Here is a 27,141-nt window from a genome sequence, read left to right as displayed (position 1 = left end):
TTCCTCCGTTCGAACGGTAGCCATTGGCATGCCCACATCAGCGGTAGGGAATTTCCAGGGCAGGGTCCATTCCCCCGCACGAGCATCTTCCATGCACCCTGCTACGAATCAGCTGTGCAGTTTACGTGCCACGAATAGAGTTACTCAGCAGCCCTACTGCCCCAGTGCTTTTACTACCGTCTCCCCTTTCCCTTCCCCTGTTTAGGCCAACGGTCTCCCGTTTCAATAAAAGTTGTACTACTACTACTACTGCTCAGCAGCGAGCTCACCCGCGGAGGTTCCGCGTGTTGCAGCCACGCCAGCACAGCGGCAGGACCCGACATGTTAGTACATGCCGGTGTCGCATGCCGGTGTCGCATAGCGCAGTGTTTGTCCTTACTTCATATCGTATCGTTTTTGGCGCTGTTTTTCTAAGTAGCATCATGCAGCAACTATCCCGTCTCAGTTCACTTGTTGTACGAGACTGCGTCGCAGTTGAGACCCTCCTGCTCATGCGCGCCCGGCGTTAGTGGGGAAAAAGCTGGTGTGTCCCTGACTCAAAGGGAGCTGCTTTGAGAACTCTGTGTCGTAACACGTTTGACGCATGGTTGGACGTTGGAAATTGTGGGTATAAGAAGCTCGTCTTTCTGTGAGCTGAGTCAATACGTTGTTTGACTCAGCTCGAGAACGTTACCTTTCCAATAGGATGGGCACGTTCCACGAAATTACAAAGTATTATCGCATGAACAGACGAGTAATGGCACCGCCGCACCCTGATCTTACCAGGGAGCAGGCGGCGTTATTTAGACAGCTGCAAACGGGCTCGTTACTGACTCCGGTCATAATGAAGCACATATACCCAGAACAGTATCCGGACGACACGTGTAAGGTGTGCCGCAGGGCTCGGGCCACTATGATCCACATCCTGTGGGATTGTGCAGCAAGACCAGCAGAAGCGGAAACAGAGACTGTGATCCCGCCGTGGCTTCAAGACGCGGCGCGGAGCTATAACAAGGAAGACCAACTCCTGGCCGTCCAGCAGATCCTGGAGGCCCTCCAAAGACAGCGACCGAGTGAAAGCTGCGAGGCGTCAGCCACCCCTCGGGGTAACGGCGACTAGCCTGGGGGCGAGTAGCGAGGACGCTGACGAGTAGAGGGTCCAGACAGGACCGACGTTAGGCCGCGTCTAGGTATCCCGGCAACGGGGTGCCTACTGCAGGCGATTTAATAAAGTCTTTGTCATGTCATGTCACGTTGTCGCACCCCTGTGGGCTATAACGCCGCCTATCTTCGCGCCATGGAGTGTATCGGAATGGAGGCTACTCTCTTCTGCAAGCCGCTCGCCAGTCACGCTACCTCAACATTTTACGAGCGCGCGCGTGTGTGCGTGAGTGCGTGTGTACACCGGTCGTGTGGGATACCTCGCAAAGGGGACCACACCACAACATTTGTAACAGCAGAGCTGTTTAAGCTTTTAGTTCCGCCGTCGAGCGTTACCAGAAAACTCAGCCCGAGTGCACGTGAGCGTGCGCCTCGTGAGGCGCGCCCGGCATCGTCCAGGCTTGCGCGTGGGCTTGTGCCACGTGAGGAGCTCGCAAAAAATATCAAGCAGTATACCAAGCGCGCGTGAGCGTGCGCCACGTGAGGAGCGCTCGGAGTCGGCCAGCTCGACGTTCGAGAACACTGTGCCCACCGTTCGTGGCGTGATCTGTCGCGTGCTGTTCTCCTCGCCACTTCACGTGCGTTCGCGAAGTGGGGAGCTCAGACGCCGAGTTCGCGAAGCCGTTTGCCGCGGGTTCTAGCGCATTCTAACACGGCCCACTTTGGGAGGTGTGAAAGCCTGCGGACAAAACGATGCGAGCATGCCGGTCATGGAGAACTTTCAGCGGCAACTTCGGAAATCCATATGAGGTGCAACAGCCGGGCCTCCGACAAAAGGAGAGGGGCCGCCAGCTCTGCTTTCTCCAGCCTTGCACAACTTGTGCAAGCTGCGCCAATTTTTTTTCTTTTTTTTATAGCCAGCACCTTTTGCGGTTGTTTGAAACTCATCCATGAGACTCAAATTATTCACAGTTCAGTAACTATTCTTCACATTTTAGTCCGCCATTCTAAACTTAGCTGAGACGGGTAGCTTCTTCATGTATCATCCTTGTGGAACGAACACATTCATGTTTATATGCATCCAGACAGACTTATACCTACACTGCAAAAGAATTCTTTGCAGTATAAGGCTGTTTGGATCGGAACAGTAATGGGGCTGCTTAACGTGCCAGTGACTGTACTGCCTAAAGTGACCTCCAGAGGAACGGTGCAGTAAACAAATCGTTATGTGGCAACAGGAAAACTCTTCCCGTCACAATATCTCTTTGTTGGTGTAACGACGTGTGCGGTGCATTGGGGCGGCGCGTCTTGGTATTTTTCGCTGGCTCACGCGTGAATGCGCGAGAAAATGAGCAAGTGACAAAGAGCCCATTGTGTCGGAAATTATTGTACGCCCTATCGCGTGTTTGTCCGGCCGGGATCGTTCGCTGTACGCGTCTCTGGCGAAGCGAAACGGAAGTTTTCGGAGATTTCTCTTTCTGCAAAGCCCAACAGCGCGCCTCTGGTATTTTTCGCCGTCGAGCGGCGATTTCGTGACTGCTGTGCTTCACAAATGACGCGACTGTAGTCGCAGCGTTTGTGTGGACGTGCCGCTGCTTCGGCTACTCCTTGTCCCGCTCCGGTTGTATCCGAGCCAATGGAGCGGAACCGGCTCTGTGAAGGCGCCTGGCCGATGCCGCATGCGGAGACGCCGTCCCAAGCACTGCACGGGTTGAACCATTTTCGCCGCCTTTCGCTGCTCGGAAGGGGCGAACAAAAGTGTGCGTGCTGTCCGGATGCTGATGGTGCTGCGTTTTTCAGTCCAGCATCCGTGTTGCTTTATCAGTGTGGGAGGACAGGGAAACAAGTCCTGCTATTTCTGGCCGCGTTAATCGGCTGCCGGGCCACGCAACGCTGGTATCTTGCGTTTCGGAACACTGCGCTAGAAGTCCAGAGCAACAACGCGCGTTGCTCCGGACTTTCAAAACAACGCGGAACCTGCACAGTGCCGAGCAAGTTGAGCGAGGCGCTGACGAGGAGCGATGTGGGGAATAGACGCGTACCTCCGCCCTCCAGTCGTGTATGGTTCTTGTGAGAGAAGCTGAGCACAGGCGCTAAACTTGTCTGGACACGGAAGTACTTGCCCGATAAGCCGAACAGAGATGCCAGGCCCGTCGAGTCGGAGAAACAGCCGAAATGCCAAACATGTGCGCCGAAACGACAACGCCGCCTTGAGCATGCTGAGGATTTGCTGTTCCGAATGCTGTATGCTGCTGCAGATACCAAATTCGAAAACAGTTCAGGCCCATCCTTCTACCCGAATTTCCCAAGCAAAACGTACCCCATATGGAGAGAGAAAGAGAGAAGCTTTTTAATTGAAAAGGCAGAACGTTTTGCGGCGTTTACAGTCGCATAGATTTAGTGACACTTGCAGTGAATCTTTCTTCAAGCAAAAAGTAACGCCATTCTCGCAAAGTAACGACTTCAGTGAATCAAAACTTGGTGGTGCATCATTTTCATTCTCTCAGGGCACCGGAACACATGCGTATAGCGTTCCAGAGAGCTTCTACTCGAACTAAGAGCTTCGCTGTAAAACGAGGTAGAAGAAATTTAGGCAGAGCCCAGCCTTTGTGGGATGCTTATCTACGTAATGCTATTGGTGATGGTTGGTGCGCAATGGGTGGCGTTCCCTTTGATCACTGGAGGCAGCCACCACTCCACCTCCAGTGGTCAACTATGGGCAACTGCTGTAAGAGTTAATGCGCATGCGCGATCGTTCCGAGTGATGCGGTGATGTCTGGCTAGCAGTACGGTTACGGTTGTGTGACGAATTGTGTTACGAACGAAACTCACTTCATTCGCCCTCCCTACCCACACCCGTCCACCCCTTTCGCCACTCTGTATTGCCTTTTTTTTTAGGTTGAGTCTCCTGCCACGCGCGTGGCACGAGCTGCGCCCCCCTGGCAACAGCTGCTGCCACGCAGAAGTGACGTCAAGCTAAAATAATCACGTGACTTCCTGTGACGTCACAAAACAAACGTCATAATTACGTCATTTGATCAACGACGGCAGCCGGGTGTTCCCGTCTTGTGTCCCGACTCCCGATGTTCTCCGCCCGTGGTTCGAATGGCAGGCCTGACGCATCGTTACGTCCTTATCTCCCTGTACAGCGGCTGCCTCGCGGCGCTTTTTTCTTGTTGGGAGGTGTGCTTGTAATTATTTAGATTGGGTATTTTTTGTGAACTTGCTGTTGCACGTCTTGGTAAGCCTAACGCATTGTTTTCTGCACGCTGCTTCGCCCCGCTTTTTACATGCTCCTAGAACTGTACTGTTGTCGTTTAATATTTTGTAAACTTCACGTTGTTATGCAGTTCGCGTGCTATCGGCTTTACGCGCCTGCATTTGTTGTCTACTTGTGCCTGGCTTCTTCCATGCCAAGCCTTGTGTTCTGATTCTGGAGTGGTGGCTCAATTATAAAACGTGGGGATCAGTATTTTCCATCGCGTCGCGCCGTGGCGAGCGACGTAGTGTCCGCGTGTGCACGAATCGAGTGTCGTCAGGTAGCGCACGGCATCATCGAACGCAATCCGACCTCGCATGTAGCTTCTGCAATTTTTCCCCCGGGCCCCAGTAGTACTGTCGCCGAGAGATGTATCCTGACTATTCCGCAGAAACGGTCTGTGCACGTGGCGCTGCAGAATCCGTGCAGGGAGCGCAGTTTCACTTCCGTGGGTGGAGCCCAACTGCCCGTCCAAAGATATATCTATTCAAGATACCACTGAAACCATTCGCTGACTGGCTGGCTTCTTGTGCAAGGAGGCTCAAGCTCCAACTGTGCAAGCATGGGAGAAGTGCAGCTGATAAGATCGCCGTGTGAGCCAAGTTTGGAACTTCTGCTAATAGTCCTTTAAAAGTCTGGTGTGCATAAGATTAACTAGTGACAATTCAGTTATTGTTCATCTATGCTCAGATTTGTTGCTTAGAGTACCATTGTGCTTTCAACTTAGGAAGTCTTAATGAAATGATAGGCAAGGCTTAAAATTACTGCTTAGCTTTTATTTCCCTTTCCTTCGCCCCAGCGTCTACTGTCAAAGCCTTTGGGGTAGTGAACAGGAAGAGTTTCCAATTGTGAGGGGACGTTTCACATTCTATTGCTTTTTAACTCCGCACTGTGTAAACTGTTTTGGAAAATTGCTCAAGTGAATTTACTTAGTGGTAAGGGGCATTATAAAATGTCCCACATTTCGTTCACAATGATGCAAGTCTCGTCAGAAGCCAGCTGCTAGAAAACACATTCACGGGTTGTGTGTTGTGTGCCCATTAGCTGTTTCTTTTTCTTCCACAAAACGTGCACTTAAACAATCCTTTAAGCCAACAGGCTTAAAAAATAGTTCAAGTACAACTTCGGCGTAATGGTTGGTGTCGAGCGTGACATTGCCCACTACCGAGAGTACTTAATACCTTGTGCAAGAACTGGAGCCAAGGCCACGTGCGTGGATGTGAATGCCTGTCGGTGGTTGTGAAAGTTGCAGTACAGCTGGAAGGTGTATGGATCATGGGTGGCTTTAACAATAAAATGACTGCTGAACGTACTTTTGATCTGGTATCAATGAGCAGCAAGTGAGCATTGATAAGTGCTTCACTGTTGACATTTTTGTTACACAAAAGCAGGCCATGTTAAGGCCCCCTGGCAAATATTCATGAAAAACACTGGACCAAAAAAGCTGCCAACACATGGAAACCATGTTGATCATGGCACCTTTCCTAGTACTTCAGTACCGTTTATCAGCACTGCGTTTTTTCCCCCAACTAGTAAACTATCCCAGCGTTGCACCTTAAGCCAGAAATCAAACACTTGCATGTCAATGACAAGTGATCTGCCAAACTTCCGTGTCTATGCAGAAAGTGAGTAGCTCTACTTTCTGTGTGCTGTTTGTGGTGTGGAGCTCCATTTCTAAACAAAATGCCAGGGTTCTCCTGGAAGATGCACAGCATTAAAACCTCAACAAAAAAGGAATAAGCAAGCGATACTTTCTTGCACTACACTAGAGTCCTGTGGGAAAGCCAAACCAGCAAGTGATCTTTTTCTACAAAGCGCTGCAGACGAGCCAAGAAAAAGATTCCTTTTTGCGGACACCAAAGCTACGCTGGAAAGCCAAAATGTGTGGTGTCTGTTACTGCAGATTAGCTGCAAGACAAGCATGTTCACGCAAAGATTTATGAACCAGGCTGGCGGTGTAACAAAATCATTGAATGAGGTTACAACAAAAGGTGTTATGAAAAATGATATAATACTGTTTGCTATAAATAGCAATTAAAGGTATAAAATGGTTTTGACACTAGTTAAGTGGCCTGTTGGAAATCATTGGCAAAACCTAAAGAGCAACATTTCATACATCTGCAAATGTGAAATAGCAAAGTGTGGTTGGGGCCTGAATTCAGCAGGCATGCTCCAGCTGAGAATGTATAATTGCAGAGCAAAAGAATTATAAAGGCCTAGGGTGAAGGTGAGCTTAGTTGAGTTACCACCAAGGTATTTGGTAGAGAGAATAGTAACAAAAATAAAGAAGCAACATGGGAAGCTTTATTTTCCCTGATTTAAGTTTATCAGCACTGAGCTTCATGTTCTGCATGTCCCATTGAAGAATGTTACACCTGCATGCACTCGGCACATCACATTTTACTGTATAACGCAGTTTACTTCGAACACAGGTAAATAAGAGAATATTGCATAAGCAGTTCATTTATACGTGAAATAGAAACAGCAGGGTTTTTAAAACGAAGCCCGTAAGTGTGCTGAATGAAAGGGACCAATGATGAGTTTATGTTGTTACTAATAACAAATTTCAACGACCTTGTCTGAAACAAACCCCTTCTATGGAGGGACTGTGTAATCATAAGATTTTTTTTTATAAAAGGTTGCAAATGCCCTGTAAATGTATGTCAAAAGGTATTTTAACACCCTAGTCGTGGCCTGTGAGTCATCGGCGCTTTTTTCTGGTGTTTAGATGATCAAGGGCTGCTGTACGGGATCCACCTTCTCTTCTCACTTTGGTCACCATCTTTGTTAGTCACTGCATTCATGTGCTTGGTCAGGGAGCTAGCAAGCGAGGACGACAGTCGGCACCAACTATCAGCCAAGTTCCTTCAGGCAGGGACAATTGCTGGAGAGGCTAAACAATGTTTTTAAAATCCCTAACTGAGAGCTTTCACTTTTTGTTTTGTTAAAGAACATTTAGGCAACCCTTCCAGAACTGTCCGAAATAACAAAAATGACTATTGTGCCCGTTAAATATTTAATCTACACACAGTGAACGATGGCATAAAATCTATCAATGCGAACCTACCCTTTGAACCTGCTTAATATTTAGCAGAGACTCACTCCATTCATTAGCTGTTTTATGGCACTGTGGGTGGGCTACTGGTTTCCACCTATGGAGCGTGTGGGCTGCGCTAGTTTCCAGTCGTCCTGTCAAATGTTTTTGGAGACTAGCACTACCCTGCAGTGTACGAGCCATGAATTCCTTGGGTTGGCCATGTGAAATCCTAGTGAATCGTTACAAGCCACCAAAGAAAGTGAGCACTGTTTTGTGGCCACGAAAAGTTTCGTTCATTAATTAAAAAGACTAACAAATGACATCAATTTTATTGCAAACTTCAAACAAATAACTGGTATTACAGAAAATGTGTAAAGCAGCTGGAGCTCCATAGCCACTTTCCAGCTATTTCTCCATGCCATCAGAGAATCTTGTTTGTGCGACTAACAGATACCGACCTATTCCACTTCAAAGAAACATAACTGGGCGATTGTAGTGGGGCCTTTAGTTCTGTTTGATCATACCACTTGAGTGTTTACGTACAGTTAACATACTGATGACTGTGTTTATAGTGCTGCACATATAACATCAATGTAGTTTGAAATTGGGATCTTTTTCACCATTTCTTTTTGTTAAATTCGCCCCATGAAAGCCTTGACGCTTGCGTATCAATTACATTTGCAGCATGCTCGCTGCTGATACCTGTTTACACAAACAATCCGTAGATGCTTTCACGTTCCAGGCACATCTTAAGAATCTCTGACGTTGCTTATTGAGCCTGTGCAGAACCCATAGGTTTTCATATGCTGGAGTGCATGTAGGTGTATTAGACATGATGGCCGGCCAAGCGTACACCCTTCCTATTACCGTCTGTACAGCCTCTTCTTTGACCCTATCGTCTGGGTGTGTGTCCTGAATTAACTTCCTTTGCATGAGGGACTCAGTCAAGTCTGGCCAACATAGCGTACACCACGGTACAGTGAGACGTGAAAGTTATACCAGTGCAGTGGCTATGAGATGAAGCGTCTAGCTAGTCTACCTTTTGAAGGTCGCAGGTCCTAAACTGTCGTAGAATCATGTATTCTACTACGAAATCTTTGGTTTCCACTAGGAAATCTTTTTAAGCGCTGAATATCACGCAATTATGATCCTTGTGGCGCATGCTCACAAGACTTTTCTGCTCGTAAAACGTATCGTGGGTGTAAAACAAATTTTAAGGTACAATTTCGCCCACTAGAAAATAAGAACTTCCCGATTTTCGGAAGTTTTCCTTGCTAATATTTCAGAAGAGGAGATCTACTGTAGTGGTACGTACGTGGTACATGTGTGGGGACACCAAAGATTACCTTTCCTATTCTTGGCGCAATTGTGTGTAATTGTAATGCGCACATGTGCCTAGTAAAAAACGGTTGCCGCCACTACCCTTCGTCCTCGGCACTGTACATTCTGATTATCTTTTGGCGCTGCCAAGTTGTCTTCATTTCGAGAACACACACCGCGATTTCAGGTTGCCCATTTAAGCATTCTGGACTTGCCGTGGTGCAAACTGTTGATAGCAGATGCCGCCGCGCCGACATGCGTCGGAAGGTTCACAGAAAAACGCTCAGACGGTGTCTTTTCTTGTGTGGAACGTAGCTTGCTCGAACGGGGCCAGTCGGCTGTGCGATGTCGTCTCACGTACATGTACGCTGAAACTGTACGCAGGTACCATCGGCGTACACCAAGCATAACCAAGCGGTCACAGGTCATTACTCGAGAGCGGCTATTTTGCTGCGGTCTGGAAAGGCTGGCTGGGTCCCCACGCAATACATAATCACAAGCAACTTTCTCACGTTTTCAGATAGTGCTTCTAACAATATGAACTCCGGTTTACCTACGTTGTCGGCCCGAAAAAATCGGAGCTTCGTCACGCTTTCGGATACGCCACTCCATGTACGCGATACGGCAGCCACGGCAGCTGGCAGCAGCAGCAGCAGCATCGCCGGCTGCTCCCGCAAGAAAAAAAATTTTGTTTAGAAAAGTTTTAGCAGTTCAATGGTGCGTTATTTTGTACTGCAAATAAAAAAAATTGTGTATTTCGGACTACACTACGCAAAAGAATGACAATTATTAATGTTATGACGTCATTATGACGTCACGCGTGGCAGCAGCCGTTGCCAGGGGGGCGTGGCTGGTGCCACGCGCGTGGCAGGAGACGCTGCCTTTTTTTTAACCAGCTGAACATTGAAAACAAAGGACTAAGTGTTAACAAAAAGTGACAGGTACACTGCTGGCCCTGTCCAGCAGTGTCCCTGTGAAAGGGACCAGCAGTGTCCCTGTCACTTTTTGTTAACACTTAGTCCTTTGTTTTCAATGTTCAGCTGGTTTTTTAAAGGGGCCCTGAAAGGCATTTTGAGCACACTAAATGAACTAGCGCAATCGCTAGATTGGGTCGCCAACGTCACCTGTGCCAAGTATTACTCTTTTACGCGCAGCGGAAAGCTCACACTTTTGTTGCAAAGTTTGTCGCTTTTTTCTCACCCTTTCCTTCGTGTTTTTGGACGCCGCCATCTTCACATGTCTACATCATCGATTCCCAGATGTTCGTCATGAGCTAGACATCCTGCTATTGGGCGGCTTTTTCACGCACTTCCGGCAAAGAGATGAGTCGTCTGCTGAGCGTCGACTCGCCGGCTGATCTGCCAGCGGAGTGCCGGAGTGCTTTGACATTTTACGACAAACGAAACAAGAGTAAACAAACGCTTAACCGTTTGTATTGAATGCAACACGGCCATAACACGACGTGGATTTTATCTTACGTGAGTACGTACCATAAAGAAAGTCCCGTGGCACTTCTTTGGTGCAATCGCAGAGAACGCCCTGAGCCGAATGCCCGGGTTTGACGCGTACATTTTATTCAACTTCAAAACAATCCAGAGATGCGTTTCGAACGAACGCAACGTCACAACATGCGTTGCAAGTCTGAACCGCGATTGACAGACGATGAGTTGCCTCCTCCTGCCCGTCGTAAATTCGGCACTCACCTCACACCCGGTTTGCGGGGACGAGCAGCAAGTCACAACTCTGGCGCGCAAGCGAGAAGGCTTTTAGCCAGGCACACTGCACATACCCCATGCGAGGTTGAGTGGTACGTCGTTCGAGAAAGATAATCCAGATCATGGGAAGCACTATCCACCCGCAGAAGTACAATGTCGCATTTCATCGCGAAACGAACGCGTCCACAACACACAGGAGGCGATGCACACACACACACAGCTTCGGTCGCTGCATTGGCTTAGCTGCAAGCTTCGTTCGGACAATCAGCGATGTTACGACGATACAGAGCTGCGTGAGGACGACGTGCTAACCACTTCACGTATTTAAAAACACAGGGGCAAAGAACTAGGTTCATCGGAAGCAAAAAATCTTTCCTCCATTATAGTGCCTGAAATATACTGGCTAGTGTGCCGAGGGCGGGCTCCAGGCGGGCGCCGGGAGCGATGTACGCGGCCGTCTGCCGCTTGGGGCGCTGCCGTGCGGGAGTGTGCGCGTTCATCCGGCCCGAGCAGATCGCGCGGTTACCTCCGAGCTGCGTAGCAGACGGCAGCGGCAGAACTTTCCATTCCCGCTTGCGACGAAAGCGAGCGAAAGCGACGGGAATTCTGTCGCGCAACCAAAATTTGTCCCGACCATTCGACAAAAACGATCGTCGCGCGACAAAGCGACAAAATTCCTGCCGCTCTCACTCTCTTTCGTCGCAAGTGCGAACGGGCCTTTATGCGCAATCTCCGCCCCACATAAAACAAGCTCTTGCTTGTCGCCTGAGCATACGGTTGATATCTGACTACGTTACACTGTGTTTGCCAGTGTATTTAAACGATGTCACTAGGTTTGAAACGTACGCGCTCGGCGTGCAGCTTTGTAAACGCAAGCGGTTTCACATACGCACGCTATTTTGCTGCTAATAGAGTTTTAGTACAGCGTTTGTGGCCTTTGCATACGCTAAACGCTAAATTTTTGCGTCCCGCTACGTGACACCGCGATGGGAGTTTTAGTAGAGCGTCTCATCAGTTTGGCGTAGCGACACACTAATGCATACGGCGCCATCTGTCAAATGTTTTCCGAAATGTCTCGCCGGCTGATCTGCTAGCGGAGTGCCGGAGTGTTTGGACATTTTACGACTATCCAAACAAGTGCAAACAAACGCTTTCCCGTCAGTGTTGAATGCAACACATGGGTGCAGCTTGTCAGAACACGGGTTCTCGCTGATCGAGTGCAGCGTTGGTTTGCTCTTCGCCTTCACGTTCATCGCCGCTGATAAAGCGATCCGATCCGGCGCGTTTTGTGCACGGGTTCTGTGTCGGATGAAAATGTCTTTTTTCACATGCCGCCGGTAGTAGGAATTACAACCACCGCAAAATAACACCCGGCACCAGCGGGGCCACATATGAGACCGCGCTTTTTGGATAAACAGTGCGCGGTGCACCAAAGGGAACGAGCGCACGATTCTCCCCACGCGGCTGCGAGTTCGTTGCCGATACCAACTACAGCTACGTACACCGCGAAAGGGCGAGGCCAGGCCGCACACATGCGGCCAGGTCATTCGTTCGCTTTTCCAGCCTGTGTCCATGGTGTCTACAGAGATGAAAAAGCCGAAAGAGCTGGCCCGTAGCAGACGGCAGTCTGTGGGAGCGCAATAGCGGAAGTACGTCACCGCTGAGGAGCGGAGCATCATGGGAGGGGAGGCCAACAGCGAAGAAACAGTTGAAAGGAGGAGGAAATACGGCGCGACGATAATTCGCGGTTTTTGATTTACGATTTCTCAGCTAATACTCATCGCTTTAACAAAATTCTTGCAGGAGGAGATTGCTAATACATTGCTTTATTTGGTTACATGTACATCCATGCATCGGCGGAAGGCATTTCAGGACCCCTTTAAAACTTCATATGCACCAACTAGCCCAGCAACAAACTCTTCTGTATTGTCCTCCTACTCCCTTCTTCCCCTTTCTCTCGCTAGCCTCCCCTCAAGTTGAGGCTTAGAGAAAATGCTAATTGCATTAAAAGCTAACGCATGGTAGAGTCGGGCGCGAGGATATGCGTGTCGTGTCCGAAGGTACTAGATTGCGAGCCAGTGACGAGAAAAAAAAAGGGTGTTCATTGCTCAAAACGAGCCGAGCGAACTGGACCGCTGGTGCTTCGTCTTCCGGATGGGCTTTCGTGTGGAGCCTCATCCTTGCACTGCCGTAAGACTACCGTCCTGCTCTTCTTTCTTCTCCCTGTTGAGAGCTCGTCGCGCGACCACGGCCGCAGAGTTCCCTGAACCCGGTCTTCGTCACATCCGTGTGATTTAACCGAATTCCAAGGAATGCACACATGGCCCTCCCTGATGGCCACTCATGGCGGGTGGTCCAAACACTCGCCTTGCCTCGACGAGGCTTCCCCCCGTTTTCGCCAAAGGCGAGCGGACAGTGCGGAGACAGGAATGTAAAGAAAGGCTAGTAATACGGCGGCGAAATGAGAGACGCCATAAACCAGCCTCTGCTTTCTAACAATGACATTGAGCCTTCTCGGTTCTCAGTAAGGGACCGCCCGCGGACTTCCCGGGACGCAATCCGATGCTCTATTTCACATATACAGGGTGTCCCAGCTATCATGCACCAAGTTTTAAAAAAAGAGTAATGGCGTAACTCGAAGAAAACCTATTGGATAATGTTTGCAGTACTGTGAAGAAGCGGTGACTAATTTTTTCGCTAATGAGACTTAACTAATTATTTCTAATAATTATCTAACTCGATAATTACTGTCCTAATTACGAAAGTGTCAATGAGGCACTTGTAGGTACCCACGAGGGGCATCTAACTGCGGTATTTTCAGCGACGAACTAATTGCGTACTCATTTATTCTGACTGATAAAGAAAACCCGCGAAATATGAAAAATACCACGTGACGGCGCATCCGCGCGCATTGTAAAGCAGCGTCCCAAAATAAGCTGATTGAAAGCAACTGCTTCCGGTGTTACCCACCCGAAGAGACAGCGCATCACCTTGATAAGGCGCGTGTGCAGATAAGGCAGAAATTCGGTGGCGATTTCTTCTTTCTTTCTTTTGTTTATTTCATTCTAGCTAACTCAGAGACAGCCAGTTTGAGGGCGTTGCTTTACGATGCGCGCGGACGCGCTGTCACGTGGTATTTTTCATATTTCGCGGGTTTTCTTTATCAGTCAGAATAAATGTGTACGTAATTAGATCGTCGCTGAAAATACCGCAGTTAGATTCCCCTCGTGGGTACCTACAAGTGCCTCATTGACACTTTCGTGATTAGGACAGTAATTATCGAGTTAGATAATTAATTAGAAATAATTAGTTAAGTCTCATTAACGAAAAAATTAGTCACCGCTTCTTCACAGTACTGCAAACATTATCCAATAGGTTTTCTTCGAGTTACGCCATTACTCTTTTTTTAAAACTTGGTGCATGATAGCTGGGACACCCTGTATATTCAGAAAGCAGTCCTCGCACTGCCCGCGGTCTATCCAGGGGACTGGTAAATCGAGGATACCTATTTGTACGAGTACAAAGAATAAATCCGGCGCGTGATTTTGAACGATTCGGTGGTGATGGCGAGGTCAGGTGCTCGGCGGTCATTTTGGCGCTGCGTAATCCTGCTTTGCTCGCAGAAGCTTTTAGTGAGCTAATAATTATGTGCATTTGTGAGTCAGGCGTAAATGGGGTTTCAAGCAACTGGCGATTTATTTGCAAACGACGGGATGTTAATAACGTGCAATTTTAAGAAGTGTCGCTGCACAGAGTGACGCCTGAGTGCTTATATATGAGAGAGAATTTTCTGGAGAGGAGAGCGCTAATTTTGTAAAGATAAAAAAGCTGGTTACGACCATGGTGGCAGGACACAACTTTGCATTTATGAGGGTTAAGTATCACAAACCAAAGCTCGTGCCATTCGTCTAGGAAGTTAAGGTTATGAAGATATTATTGTTCTGAAACGTTCGTGGTAGCGGCACAGCCATTGCAGGCGGATTTTACGGGATTCTGGCGCTAATGATGCTTACTACATTACATGTAGGTGTCTGTTCCCACCTGGTTTGGTGTTTGACGGCCCCCTTTGTTCTCCCACGTGCAGGGCACTGCACAAAGGCCCGTGACATTGACTGTGTTGGACGAGGGCGAGCGGGAGCCGCACAGCGCGGTGCACCGTGACACAAACGTCCAGTGGCCCTCTGTGCGACTGACAGACGGGCCCGGGCCTTTGCGGGGACGCCTGCAGATGCGACACGGCGCCCACTGGTGGTCTGTCTGCACACGCTCCAAGAAGTAAGTCTTTCAGCCTTTCTTCCGCCAACTCCTGCTCGACCATGGAGCTACTTGCGGTAAAACCAGTGTGTCGAGAACTAGTGGCGTCGGGAAAATGGAGAGAGGGGTGGGTGGGGGGGCATAGGACGATACAAAAAAAAACATCAAGATGCAAACATTCAAATAAATGTCGAATATGGGTATTCAAACCACCTAATTTCGTTGTTCCGACTTCCCTGTTTTCAACACTTCTCATCGGCAGTTGTCGGCAGCTGTGGCTACACAGTACAGTCATGGACAAATGAAACGCGAACATGAAAATAATAACCAGAACATACATATAGCGCGATTTTGTTCCATGCAAGCCAAAATGACGCGCGGTTTAGTTGCAAATGAGAAATTGGGAAATGTGGCTCTCCGAAAATACCAATAGCGCGCCATTATTGGACCTCAACGAACAGTATTTCTCAATTTTGCGGGTTCCGGTTCATATTTTCGTGTTCGCATTCATTTGTCCATGACTGTACAAGTGCGCTGCTTAGGTCAGCTTGGGTGAAACCAGGCTGGGCTAGGCTCATATATATACGTATATTATATGGGCTCTGCGGACTGTGCTGCCACAGTTCGTCGGAGCAGGTTCGAAATAATTGGAGAAATGGAAGTTAGTATACTCAACCGACTTGGATCCTCCACCTCCTGTCTCGATACCGCCAGCGGTGCAGCTCAAACGGTGCAAAAATGAAAATAAAGACCGTCTTAAGGCCCTGTCGTGGCTGGGGTCCGGGGACTAGTGGGTTCACCGCATCGGACCACGATCGAGGAGCCCGGGCGACGAGAAGGTGTTACATGAGTCTGCGTACAGGTCGAGTGTCAAACGTATAGCTGGCACGGCCTTAAACAGGGTCTCATGTCCTTCCTACGGAGTCTCTCACTGTTAAGTACTAACCACATGAAGCGATTCTGAAAGCAAAACTGGGAGCGGCGCGACGAGCGAAGGACTACTTTTTGCCGCGGAGGAAATCGCTTATCGCTCGTTTTTGGCTCGCCAGAAAACTTCGCTCATCGCCAGGAAGTGGCCCGAGCCAATAAGAGAGCCGTAAATGGCGCAACTTCCGGCTTAGGGGGAGAACGAGAGGAAGGGGCGAGCGGCAGCATAGTGTAGTGTGGAGGGGTATGACCCTCTACTTACTGAAGTACGTTTATTTTACCGTTTTTGTGAAAATGCACACATAAAAAAAACCTTGCGGCCGCTCTCATGTGGCTGCCTCAGCGAGCGATTGGGACGAGCGATTGCGGATCCCCGTCACATCGCTCGCAAAAATCGCTCTATGTGGTTACCGCTTAACCGCACAAATCACTCATAGTGCTGTCACCGTGCCTCCGGGGCCTCGGTCGCTGTAGGTCCCTCCGGGGTCTCTCACAGCAACCGAATGAACCAATCACAGCGCAGACACTGTGTCTCCGGGCCTCGGTCAATGGGCCCTCCTGGTTCCTTCGCTGTAAACACACGAACCAATCACGGCGCAGGCACCGTGTCTTAAGGGCCTCTGTCGCGGGGCCCTGCGAGGTCTCCAGAAGTGGACCCACGCTCCGGTCACAGCAAAGGACGCGGACAGGTCACCGACCTTCTATGCCTGCCGGAATCGCCAGACGTGCGCGTTCCTTTTCGTTGCTTTGAGATGCACGTTTTTGCCCGCGTTCGACCCCGAGTTAACGGGAAAACGCATCCTTGGCTTCTGAGGAGCCCTCCGCCTGCAGAAATGGTTGCTTTGGGGCGATTCCACGAGCCGTATACTGAGTAAACGCGCAATGCAGCACATGAGGCCCCGAGGTTTCGTTGTCTGGCCTCTGCCGTTTCAGACCTCACGTCAACCGGTTTTCATCCTCTCTGCTCTCAAGATCAGCCTAAATGCTTATAAATAAGTGGTTTGCCAACGCTAGCCTTAGTCCAGAGACCTTCCGTAAATGGCACTCCCCATCCCTACCATCTCTGTGTCCTTGTGCGCATCCCCTACACCCGCCAATCTTCAGCACCTAATCTGGCACTTTCCGAAATTCGCCTGCTGCAAAGCCTTATTCCTCCGAATGCCTCCTCCTCACACAATGACCCCCATACATTGGACCCCTCCACGCTGTCTCTCATTGCACACGAAAGGTTCGTATGTCGAGATTTCGGCGCACATTAAATACCTGAGGTGGTCTTAATTAATCCGCATCCGCTACGGCACGCCTAATCGCCCAGGTGTAGCTTCGGCGCGCAAAACACCCTCGTTCTTCGGCTGCCTTCAAGCGCCAGGTAGAATTATATGGCTACGTGGTTGCGTATACAGACGCACGTTACCCGGTTATTTTAAGTGGCTACGTGTGTACGAGTCCCACATTACAAGCTGCTACGGCCATATACCGTACTTACCCGATTCTAACGCGCCCCCGATTCTAACGCGCACCCGATTTTCCAGGCAAAAAACCGAAAAAACTTGCACCTCCGATTGTAACGCGCACGGAACTTTGTGAGCAAGAAAAACGAATGCGAGAGAAACGGGCGATTTATTTCCCGAAGTAATCTCACTCATCTCACTCCTCGTCGCTCTCCGCTGCCCACAACATCTAGTCCTCTGTGCCGTCAAGCGCGTTCGCGATGCCACACTTCTGAACGAACGTTGAACCATGGTCGATGGGATCGTGGCCAACGCCTCGCACGCCCATCCCTCGAGCTTCTCCAGAGGCGCACGCTTCATCCGACAGCTCGTTTTGAACGCGTGAGAGCCGCTGCTGCCATTGCTGTTATCAAGCGCGCAAGTGGAACAATTTGACGATTTGTGTGAACGCCGATAGGAAAGCCTAGGCGCCTATGCTTCCTGCGTCAGAAAAATCGTTGCTAAAAGCTTCGGCGCAATCTTGAGCTGGCGATGGCGATGGGTGGGACGAAATTTCCACTGTTTGGGCAGTTTCGGTTTCGTATCCAATTCTCACGCGCATGCGATTTTTCGGCCTATTTTTCCGAAAAAAAAGTGCGCGTTAGAATCGGGTAAATACGGTACCTTCAATTCTCACTGGCGGTCACTGCATAACTCCAGGCCTTTTGTGATGCCACGGCTCTCTTACTTTGCGGGCCCCTTTCAACCATGCTCCGCACAAACTCCCCTTTTTTCACAAATCGCATATCACATCTTTATTTTCCCTTTTGTTACAAAGCACGAACCAATCACAAAAAGCTGCTGTTTCAAGCAGCTTGACGAGCTGGCTGGCCCAGTACTGACAGCAATGATCGGTGCACATTTGAACAGAAAAGTAAAGTTACACGTACTCGCACGCAGTATACATTTTCATTTGTGTAACCTAATACAGCATACACATAATAAACGCATCGAGGAACACAACTGTACTCGCAATTTAACACGACATTGAACACAGTTGAACTCTCAATTGAACACAATTGAACACGAAAATAAAAAGATACCCGCTATTTGCCTATTTGTGATAGCAAAGGAGAAGATAAGCAAGGAAAAAGATCCTCTCTCTGGAACCTCGCCTTGAAGAACAAAATAAATCAAATATGTGAGCGTACCAAAGAAACAACTTCTGAAAACGTTTTTTTTTTTTTTTGCAAAAGAGCAATATGAATCTTTTGCGCTTCAAATTTGTTCAGCAGTTGTGGAAGAACATAAGATAGTGATTGCTGGTCATAATTATTGCGTGGTATCGGTACAAAATAAACCATGTCTCGGTAAAGCGCGTATCATGCAAACCCGTTTCCTTTATCTCAGATAGGCCAGCCAAATACCATCAAATAAATAAAAACAATATGCAAGTCCCAGCGTTTCACACCCAGACAGCTCCGAGTCCAGTAGGTACTTCGGGACACTTTTCGGGATCGCATACAGGCAGATTCAGCGACTGACGGCGGAAGATCCTAGCTTGTCCGTAGCCTTTCAAAAGTGGTTTTTTTCCCCCCAAATTTTGGGGCGTTTTTGCGCCGAAGCTACACCCGGGCTATAAGGCGCGCCGTGTGGAGGGTTCCAGATCAAGATCAATTTCAACCTTCTGTCGAACTTCAGCATGCGCCGAAATCTCAACCGGCGCGGGCGTTTTTTTCTTTTTTTTCTTTTTATTAATCCCAATAGCATTCTCTTCCTTCTGCGCCGTCTTCCGCATGGGCTGTCTCGACCACAGTCGACTTTACTTTGTAGGCTGTGGTTGGGAGTGGTCTTCACGAAAGCCTGCTCCTTCCTCATCGGGATGGCCGGAAGCGCCTGTTATAGAGCGTGTGCGGTGTCGCTGCCCCGAGTACTCGTCGGAGAGAAGCGTGCTTCCCACCGCGCTCAGCCGATTGGACAGTCGACCATTTACAGTAGAGACTATCCTGAGCCATCAGTCTCTGCCATCGACTTCACAGAAGGCGACGAAAGCCCTTTTACGTTTCATTAGCGAAACGAACTTGCATGAAAGACTATAGTGCCTAAAACGGGACTTGAGTGCGCGCCTTCCCACTCCCATCTATTCCTCTTCTCCCGCCCTCTCTTTTATCTCCTGAACCCCACTCCCCCAGTGCAGGGTAGCAAACCGGGCTCTGCACCTGGTTAACCTCCCGGCCTTTTCGTCCTTTCTTATTCCTTCCCCTTCCGGAAAGAGGTTTCAGCCGTGCTACACGTGGTCTTATTCCAGCGCGTGGTTATAACCTCTTAGGCGGTTCGACATGCCAGGGGAGGCTTTTGCAAGGGGCAGCACTCATTCGGCGTCCATGATATGTAGTTATAACCGTCCCACTTTTGTGTATCATGCGATTACACGAACGGGTCTTTACCACCCCGTTCCAGCTTCTTCGGCCGTCATTAAACACGTCTCGATCGTGCACGGACCAAATTAATGTTCTAAATCTCAAACTGTTAGAGCTGTGTTCCTGGATTACGCGAGGCTGCCGAACTTGCACGATCATACCGCCAGTACATGCGTCGCAGGAACGGTCCTGCATTGCTATATATCGCTTTGTATCGTGAGGAAGGCTCCTCTTTCACGTAATAGTATCTCTCTACCGACTCTCTCCACCGCGAGGGGAAAGCAGAAGGAGGAGGCATCAGAGGAGTGAGATGGCGCTTACAGGAAAGTGGCGGGCTGGGTACGGTTGTCAACGCGTTCCTTACCCGCGCTCGTTGGTTGAGGTCTCTGGGCGGCACAGTTCGTTCATCGAGAATCAGCCATTACGCCGCCGGTTGGAACGAAGCGGCAACGGCTGTCTGCTCTCTCCGCTGTTTATTAATTGAGTTTTCTCAGGGGCGGCGTGATGCGTTTCTTTTCTTTTTTTTTCATGTCGGCTGCAATGAAGCAACGATAGTATCAAGATGTGGACGCTACTAGGAGGTGCCAACGCCGTAAAATAATCTCGTCAGCTGTTTATAAAAGACTTCTTGAGAACAACTTCCAATATCTGCAATTGTCCTTGGTTTGGAGACAATGTTAATGGACGCTCTGCCTGTCAGTAGAAAATGCACGTTGGTGCTAATAGTAATAACTTGTGGGACTTATTAATAAGACCTCTGCGTGAGTGTGTGACTATGGTGGAAATCACAGCACGCTATATCAGTGGTTTACAAGTAGCCGTGGACATTTGTTAGGAGTGTCAACATCGAAATCATCATTATCGTTTTCTGCTACCACTACTTGCAAAGCGTCACGGAACTGCTGCTACCGCCTGCAGCGTAATATAACACAAAATTCGCAGCAGAGATTCGCGAGCCAGCTAGCCGCCCGCGGCGCTCAAGTTCCATGACCCGCCAGCCGACACTACAGCCTTGCGCGAAATTCGGCGTGCCTTCACAGCCTTGGTTTTATGCAGCGCCCGTCGATACGCTTGGTCTCCGTGGGTTGTAGTAGCCAACAGCGATACGGCTGTGTGCAGCGTCCGTCCTCAGCCGAAGATGCGGTGGCCAGGTCCGAGCCAAGCTGCCACCCCGAAAACGGCCCCAGGTATAGCACGTCGCAGACGCACAGTGGGTTGCGCTACCAACGCAACGTGTGCAACCTGCCGAAGGTCGAGGTAGTTTGCAGAAGGAGTGAAAAATGTGCGTGCCATCCGCTGGGCTCAAGGATAAGCTGTCAACAAACCTGCGGACTCCATTTTAATAGTGGCTCTGGCTCTAGCATTTGCCCTAGACATTCCTGCGGTTGTGCTGCCCGTAAATCATCCGACGATGAAACCTGTCATCTCGGAGCGGAGCGTGGACAGACCATACAGCCACTGCGGAAGGTTCGTAAATCAGTTTCTGCGCCGTCGACGTGCGGTAGTCGTCTGACCGAAGCAGCCAGCCAGTCAGCTGTACTTTACACTAGCTTACCGCTGGAAGGTACGCCTGCAGGGGCAAATCAGCGCGGTCCCGCTGCACCGTCCCCGACGCCCCTATGCGAGCTGGGCATTAGGCAGAAGGACTTAGATGCTGTGCGCCCTTCCTGGATGGGTATCGATTTATCTGCATGTAGCGTTAGTGACATGAACGCCAGTTGTTGCAGCAGGCTTTGTGGAGACATGTGTCAGAGCCTGACGAGCTCTGGGTGCTGTGGCGCCCGAAGCCCTACCGACCTGTCTTCCTTTGACGTCTGGTCATGCGAAAGTGGCAAGAAAACCTTAGAAGGAAATAATGCTAAACTGGCAGGGGTCCGAAATTCGCGCAAAGTCTCACCGGCACTTTCAGCCTCGATTCAAACTAAAGACGTCTTGAAAAGACAACTCAACGATGAGGGCAGCAGTCTACTTGAAAAGGCAGCAAGACAACGTGGTGGCAGCAAGCGTACCGAAAACGTAAGAATTTTGAAGTCCTTCTCAGCGAGCCTCACAGAACAGCCTTTTTCGCACATAGAATATATTAACGACTTGCTAGAACCTACTGAGGCACAAGGCCGTAGTGGAAACTGCATCACGGCTACGCCAGATTGCCGTGGAAGAGACTCCACGTCTCCTTCCGAGGGGTCCCTGCAGGTTGAGCTCAGTCTGGACGAGAAAGTAGCCGCCTGGGATCCTTCCCAGGAGGACAACTATGCTTTGTCAGCCCCCGGAGAGCTAGAGTTGAATGATTTCGATATATCCGACCCGAGGCGCCCTCCGTCTCCCGCGAGACATGAGGACGTGCCGCCTCCAACCGCAAAAGCTTGCATACCGACTTCGTCCAACGCTCAGCGCGCCACGAAGGCCGTACCAGCCACGTACACAGATCTTGGCATATACGAGGACATGGAGTGGTTCACCGAAGCTCCCGCCAGCCATGCTCCACCCAAGATTGCAACAGGGGCCAGCGGCGTTGTCTCGATGGGTGGGAGACGGAGTTCCGCCGTTGCTGAAGCGCCGCGTCACTTTGAGACTCCCGCTAAACAATCGCACGCTGCTCGTCTCGGTAGACAGCCTGGTTTACACGGCGCTCTGGCCACGATCGAGCCCGGTGAATCATTTTCAGCTGGTTCGCCCACGTCGCACAGTCACGTAGCAGATGGCGGAGGGAAGCGCGTAGCCAGGCTGGGCACAGTTCGGGACTTTTCAGAAGACGGAACACAAGCAGAACTCTAGAGTGGAACTTTCACTCCCGATGACTACAGTCCTGTGGACAGTCCTCAGTCGGAACTAAGCGACGCATCTTCCCTCTTCAGTTCGTGCACCACGAATTTCCAGCTACCTGTAACGGGTGTTGAGAAGATCGCGACGGAAAATGGAGGAGGAAAGGAGTCCAGCAGGGACCTTGGCTACGAACGGAACGGGAATGCACCGCAGACGCGGCGATACGAAAGGGCATGGCAAGAAGACGAAGGACGAGATTGAAGAGTTAGCTTTGGTCAGCGAAAGTATCCACGAGGGGCGAGACAGCATTTCGGATCGGACATCAACAGACGATCGGACGAAACGGCAATTGGTTTCGCAATGGGGTGGTGATTAAGGCCGTGTTTTGGACATGCCGACAGCGATCACTGCAGACGGCGTGTTCTCTGGCCGTCGCATTAGAGATGCCGTGGTGTGGTCTGCTGACGGCTCACATGGCAACCGAAGGGGCCAACGCTCAGATTTAAGAATACACTCACAATAAGTATTTTCCTTTTGGCATGCTTTTTTTTTGCAGGTATGAGTATTAAACTATTCAAATTACCCGCCGCAGTGGCCCAGTGGCTAAGGCGTTGTGCTGCTGAACACGAGAGCGCGGGTTCGATTCCCGGCCGCGGCGGCCGCTTTTCTGATGGAGGTGAAAAGCGAAAACGCCCGTGTGTACGAGATTTCAATGCACGTTAAAGATCCCCAGGTGGTCAAAATTAATCCGAAGCCCTCCACTACGGCGCGCCTCATCGCCTGCGTTGCGTCGGCGCGTTAAATCAGTCAATCTCACTATTCGAATCCCAAGGAAGTGACCGCTGTTATCTGCCCGGCTGTGAATCGGAACGATTGCCGCGTTATCAGCTGCAGTGTGCTGACGTCTTCTAGTGGCGTTTGCAAGTGTTTAGGCTGCAGGCCGTTACGTTATGGTCGTATAAAATCAAGCTCAACGTCGCGCAGGAAAACTGAGCAGCTATTTTAGTGCGAAAGCACTGCTAGCCTACCAACCTGTATTTCGCCCCCGTCGGCATGAATCCTCTTTTCAGCTAGTTGAGTATGTGTTGATTGATTGATTAATTGATTGATTAGGAGGTGCCGACGCTACACAGGCGATGGGGCGCTCCGTAGTGGAGGGCTACGGGTTAATTTAGACCACATGGGGGTTTTTAGCGTGCACCGAAATCTTGAACACACGGGCGTTTTCGCCTTTCGCCTCATCAGAAAAGCGGCCGCCGCGGCCGGGAATCGAACCCACGTCGTTGGGCTCCGCTGCACAACGCCTTTGCCACTGAGCCACCGCGGCGAAGTGAGCATGGGTTGATATGGGAAGCAAAAGAGGCCTTGCAAGATTAATAAAAAGTCCTGCCCCCATAATAATATTCTTGAAGACACGTCTTACCAGCAGTGCGGTGGTTTGTATACAAGTTAAGGGCACAAAGTTAAGCACACAAAGGGGCTCGGTGTAAGCTTAGTTTTAGATGCAAAGCATCTCTTGCTCTCGGCTCCGTCGTCCGTCGTCCGTCCATCCGCCGGCCCAGGAAGACACCGGCAACACTGTCGCTCCAGGAGCCCTTAAAGGGGAAGCGTGCTCGTCTCGTGCCGGCCCAGGAAGATACCGGCAACACTGTCGCTCCAGGAGCCATAGAAGGGTAAGACACCACCGGGCGTTCAGCAAGCCGAGCATGCGCAGTGGGAGTGTGGAAGGCGCAACAACAACGACAACGACAAGGGAGGGACATAGCCCCGACCATGAGATGCTTCGCATCTAAAAAAAAATGCCCCCCCCCCCCCCTTTCTACGCACACACGTGCTGGCGTGCCTCCCATCCTCCTAGAAAACAACACCGTCCTCGTCACTGCTGCATGTATGCATGATATTTTAGACGCAAAGCATCTCTTGCTCTCGGCTCCGTCGTCCGTCGTCCATCCATCCGCCGGCCCAGGAAGACACCGGCAACACTGCCGCTCCAGGAGCCCTTTAAGGGGAAGCGTGCTCGTCTCGTGCCGGCCCAGGAAGACACCGGCAACACTGTCGCTCCAGCATCTCATGGTCGGGGCTATGTCCCTCCCTTGTTGTGGCGCCGTCCACACCCCCACTGCGCATGCTCGGCTCATCTCGAGCCGACCCAGGAAGACACCGGTAACACTGTCGCTCCAGGAGCCATTAAAGGGTAAGACACCCCCGGGCGTTCAGCAAGCCGAGCATGCGCAGTGGGGGTGTGGAAGGCGCAACAACGACAAGGAAGGGACATAGCCCCGTCGCATCTAATGAAATTACACCATCTTCCCGTAGGGGAACCCTGAGCAGTATGGGAAACAGCCATGGGCTCAACGCAATTTCCCATTTCGTAGTTCCGGTAAGTGAAAAGTGTGGTAGTTACCATGGAAACCAAACTGTAAATATAACGGTAGCTCTCAACCTAACGGAAACGACGAACTGAAAACTAATGGGCACTTGAATCGACCCCATGGCTGCTTTGCATGCTACTCGGGGTTCCCCTACGGGAAGATGGTATGATATTTTTTTGTAAGCTCGCTTCCCACATATTTTGTTGCAGTGAAGCCTACTCATGAAGAAAAAAATTCAGATTCGGATTGTGGGGTTTTATGCACACTGAAGCTGCACCTGGGCAATGAGGCGCCGTAGTGGAGGGCTCCGGAGTAACTTCGGTCGCCTGGGGATCTTCAGCGTGCGCCGAAATCTCGACACACGGGTGTTTTCGCTTTTCTGTCGCCTCCATCTGAAAAGCAGCCACCACGGCCGAGAAGAAAAAATTGCAACATGTGCCCAAGTAAACAACAGTTTAACGAAGACATCGCGACTGACTGCAACGCATTTAATTACCGACCGGTCAATCGGCCTAGCAATGTTTCACTTGGTGCAAAAAAATGTGCTTCTGCAGGATATTGCGTAGTTGGCGCCGCAGACAAACCGTCTGTCATTTCAAACTAATATAGCGCACTTGCTCTGCATACCGTAAAGTTCTGAGCGAACGTCCACCCCTGAAACATGGCCCACCCCCCTTTTAGGGGTGAAGTATTCAATGTACTAAAAGACCCCAAAGATCTCCCACCCCCTAAAGTCGATGGTTTTGGCGCCGATAAGTGAACAAAATAGACGCTAATCATCTATTCATGTGTTGATGCGGTCACTTAATTTGTCCTTTCCGCACTTGATCTGAAATTTCGCCCATGTGGTATTTTTTATATATGTCTCCGCAGTTTTGGTTGGCGGTGCGGCCACTTTTTGCAGTTTTTTGCACCTGACACGAAAGATCGCCCATCCCGTATTTTTCACTTGATATCTCTGGAATTTTGGTAGGCGTTCTTTCAGAACTTTACGGCACACGATTAAGAAGTCAATTGTCTGAGGTTAATTTCCGCGTGCATGAAAAAAGAACGGCATTTCGCGTCGTTTCAAGTGGTGAACTCTGGATTAGCGCGTGAGCGGCGTGTACCACGCGGCTGCCGTAAAGCAACAAGGGACCATCAGTTGACCCTCATTCGGCATCTGGTTGCGTGAGGCACCGTGCGTGAGGCACATCTGTTTAATTATACGGTGCTCAGCATTGATATATGTTTCCTGGCTTCATGCTTTTCAACGTCGGCTGGGTCCGTTGATTCCCGTTGTCGTTTCCGTCGCTGCTGTTATGCTTTCTTCGCACCGCGTTCCGTTGCACGATCAACTCACGCTCCTGCATCCATGCATTGCCTACCTAGGCATCTGTACCCGCATGCACACACTACACATGCGGTAACGAACTGAGAGCAGCGCAGCGCCAAGGCAGTGTCTGCAAGCGAGAAAGACGCGCCCTACTCTTTCTTGCTGGCTGGGCAGTCTTTCGCTTAGCAGGAGAGCCGCTATGCGCATGCGCAACGCTTCTGAGCGTTTCCTAGCAACAGGGACGCGCCACTTTTATTTTTATTTTTTGCTTGTTCGGCGTTCTTTTTCTTTTTTTCGCTCAGGAGGCTTCCCAGACTTATCGCTCATGGCGCATCTCGCGCTAAAAGGAAACTGCCTGCGTAATTTTAACCCGCGCCAGTAGAATTGGCTCAGCCGCGGCCCGACGATGACCAGGGGCGGTATTCTCGTAACTGTCCCTTTTGAAAACGTCCCTTTTGAGTCCCTTTCATCGTGACGTACTTCCGGTTAGGCAGTGGACGTTGGCAGTGGGTTTGTTGCGCTTGCGATACGTCACTTCCGGTTGTTTGCTTTTAGCCAATCAGGGATCGCCAAAAGGGACACTATTGAAAGGGACGCAAAAGGGACAAAACTCGAGAATACCTCCCCAGATGACTACGAAGCTGATATCGCCCTTGCAGTGGCAAGCTTGCATCTACCCTCCATCAAGTATCGTTGCAGGTGAGCATTTCTAAGTGAGCATTCTACGATAAGATAACATACCTTCGAGCCAACACGGTTAGTAGAGCAGCGCTGACTGCATTGTTTAGGGTAGACCGGGGTTTTACTCGGATACAGACCCTGAGCTCTGCCGCAGCCCCTAAGCCTACCAGAAGTGCCTTGCTTTGGCAATTCAGAGTTTTTAGGCTCAGAAGCGTTACTTTGACAGAAATGAGCGCGTTCTTCTGAAACTGAAGTTCTGAACTGTTGAAGTCTAGCGATCGCCCTGTCTGCTTTTTTGTTGGTCCGTGTCTTTTAAATGCAGAGCATTTCTTTAACTCACGATGTTATGCGTCCGTAAGTCGGCGTCCGCAGCCAGCCAGCACGTGCGCCCCTCCCCCGCTCCTCCTCGCTCTCAACAACAGGTGCGGGCGCGCATGCGCGTGCTCCGGCGCTGAAAGAGGCGTTGCAGCAGCAGGTGCTACCTCCTCTCCCTCTACTGCGCGCGCTACGAATATACTCGTTGCCCGAGCCAACCGAGCGAAGGATCCGCGGCCCGACGTTGACGTTT

At 50.2% G+C, this 27,141-nt stretch overlaps 1 protein-coding gene across 2 annotated transcripts in view; it reads left to right on the top strand.

Moving 5' to 3' along the window:
• Positions 1-27,141, top strand: part of Bark (C-type lectin domain-containing protein bark beetle) — a 121,274-nt gene that overhangs the window by 63,154 nt on the left and 30,979 nt on the right. For both annotated transcript variants that reach the window (XM_077686478.1, XM_077686479.1), the window contains exon 2: positions 14,496-14,686. In XM_077686478.1, coding sequence (XP_077542604.1) covers positions 14,496-14,686 — 191 coding nt within the window. The remainder of the gene's footprint in view (positions 1-14,495; positions 14,687-27,141) is intronic.

This window comes from Haemaphysalis longicornis, unplaced genomic scaffold, assembly GCF_048455015.1.
Source record: "Haemaphysalis longicornis isolate Haplotype H1 unplaced genomic scaffold, Haemaphysalis longicornis Haplotype H1 scaffold_1, whole genome shotgun sequence".
In the NCBI taxonomy this organism is placed as follows: Eukaryota; Metazoa; Arthropoda; class Arachnida; order Ixodida; family Ixodidae; genus Haemaphysalis; species Haemaphysalis longicornis.
Note: the sequence above shows the minus strand (reverse complement) of the source record. Positions and strands in the feature narration are given on the sequence as shown.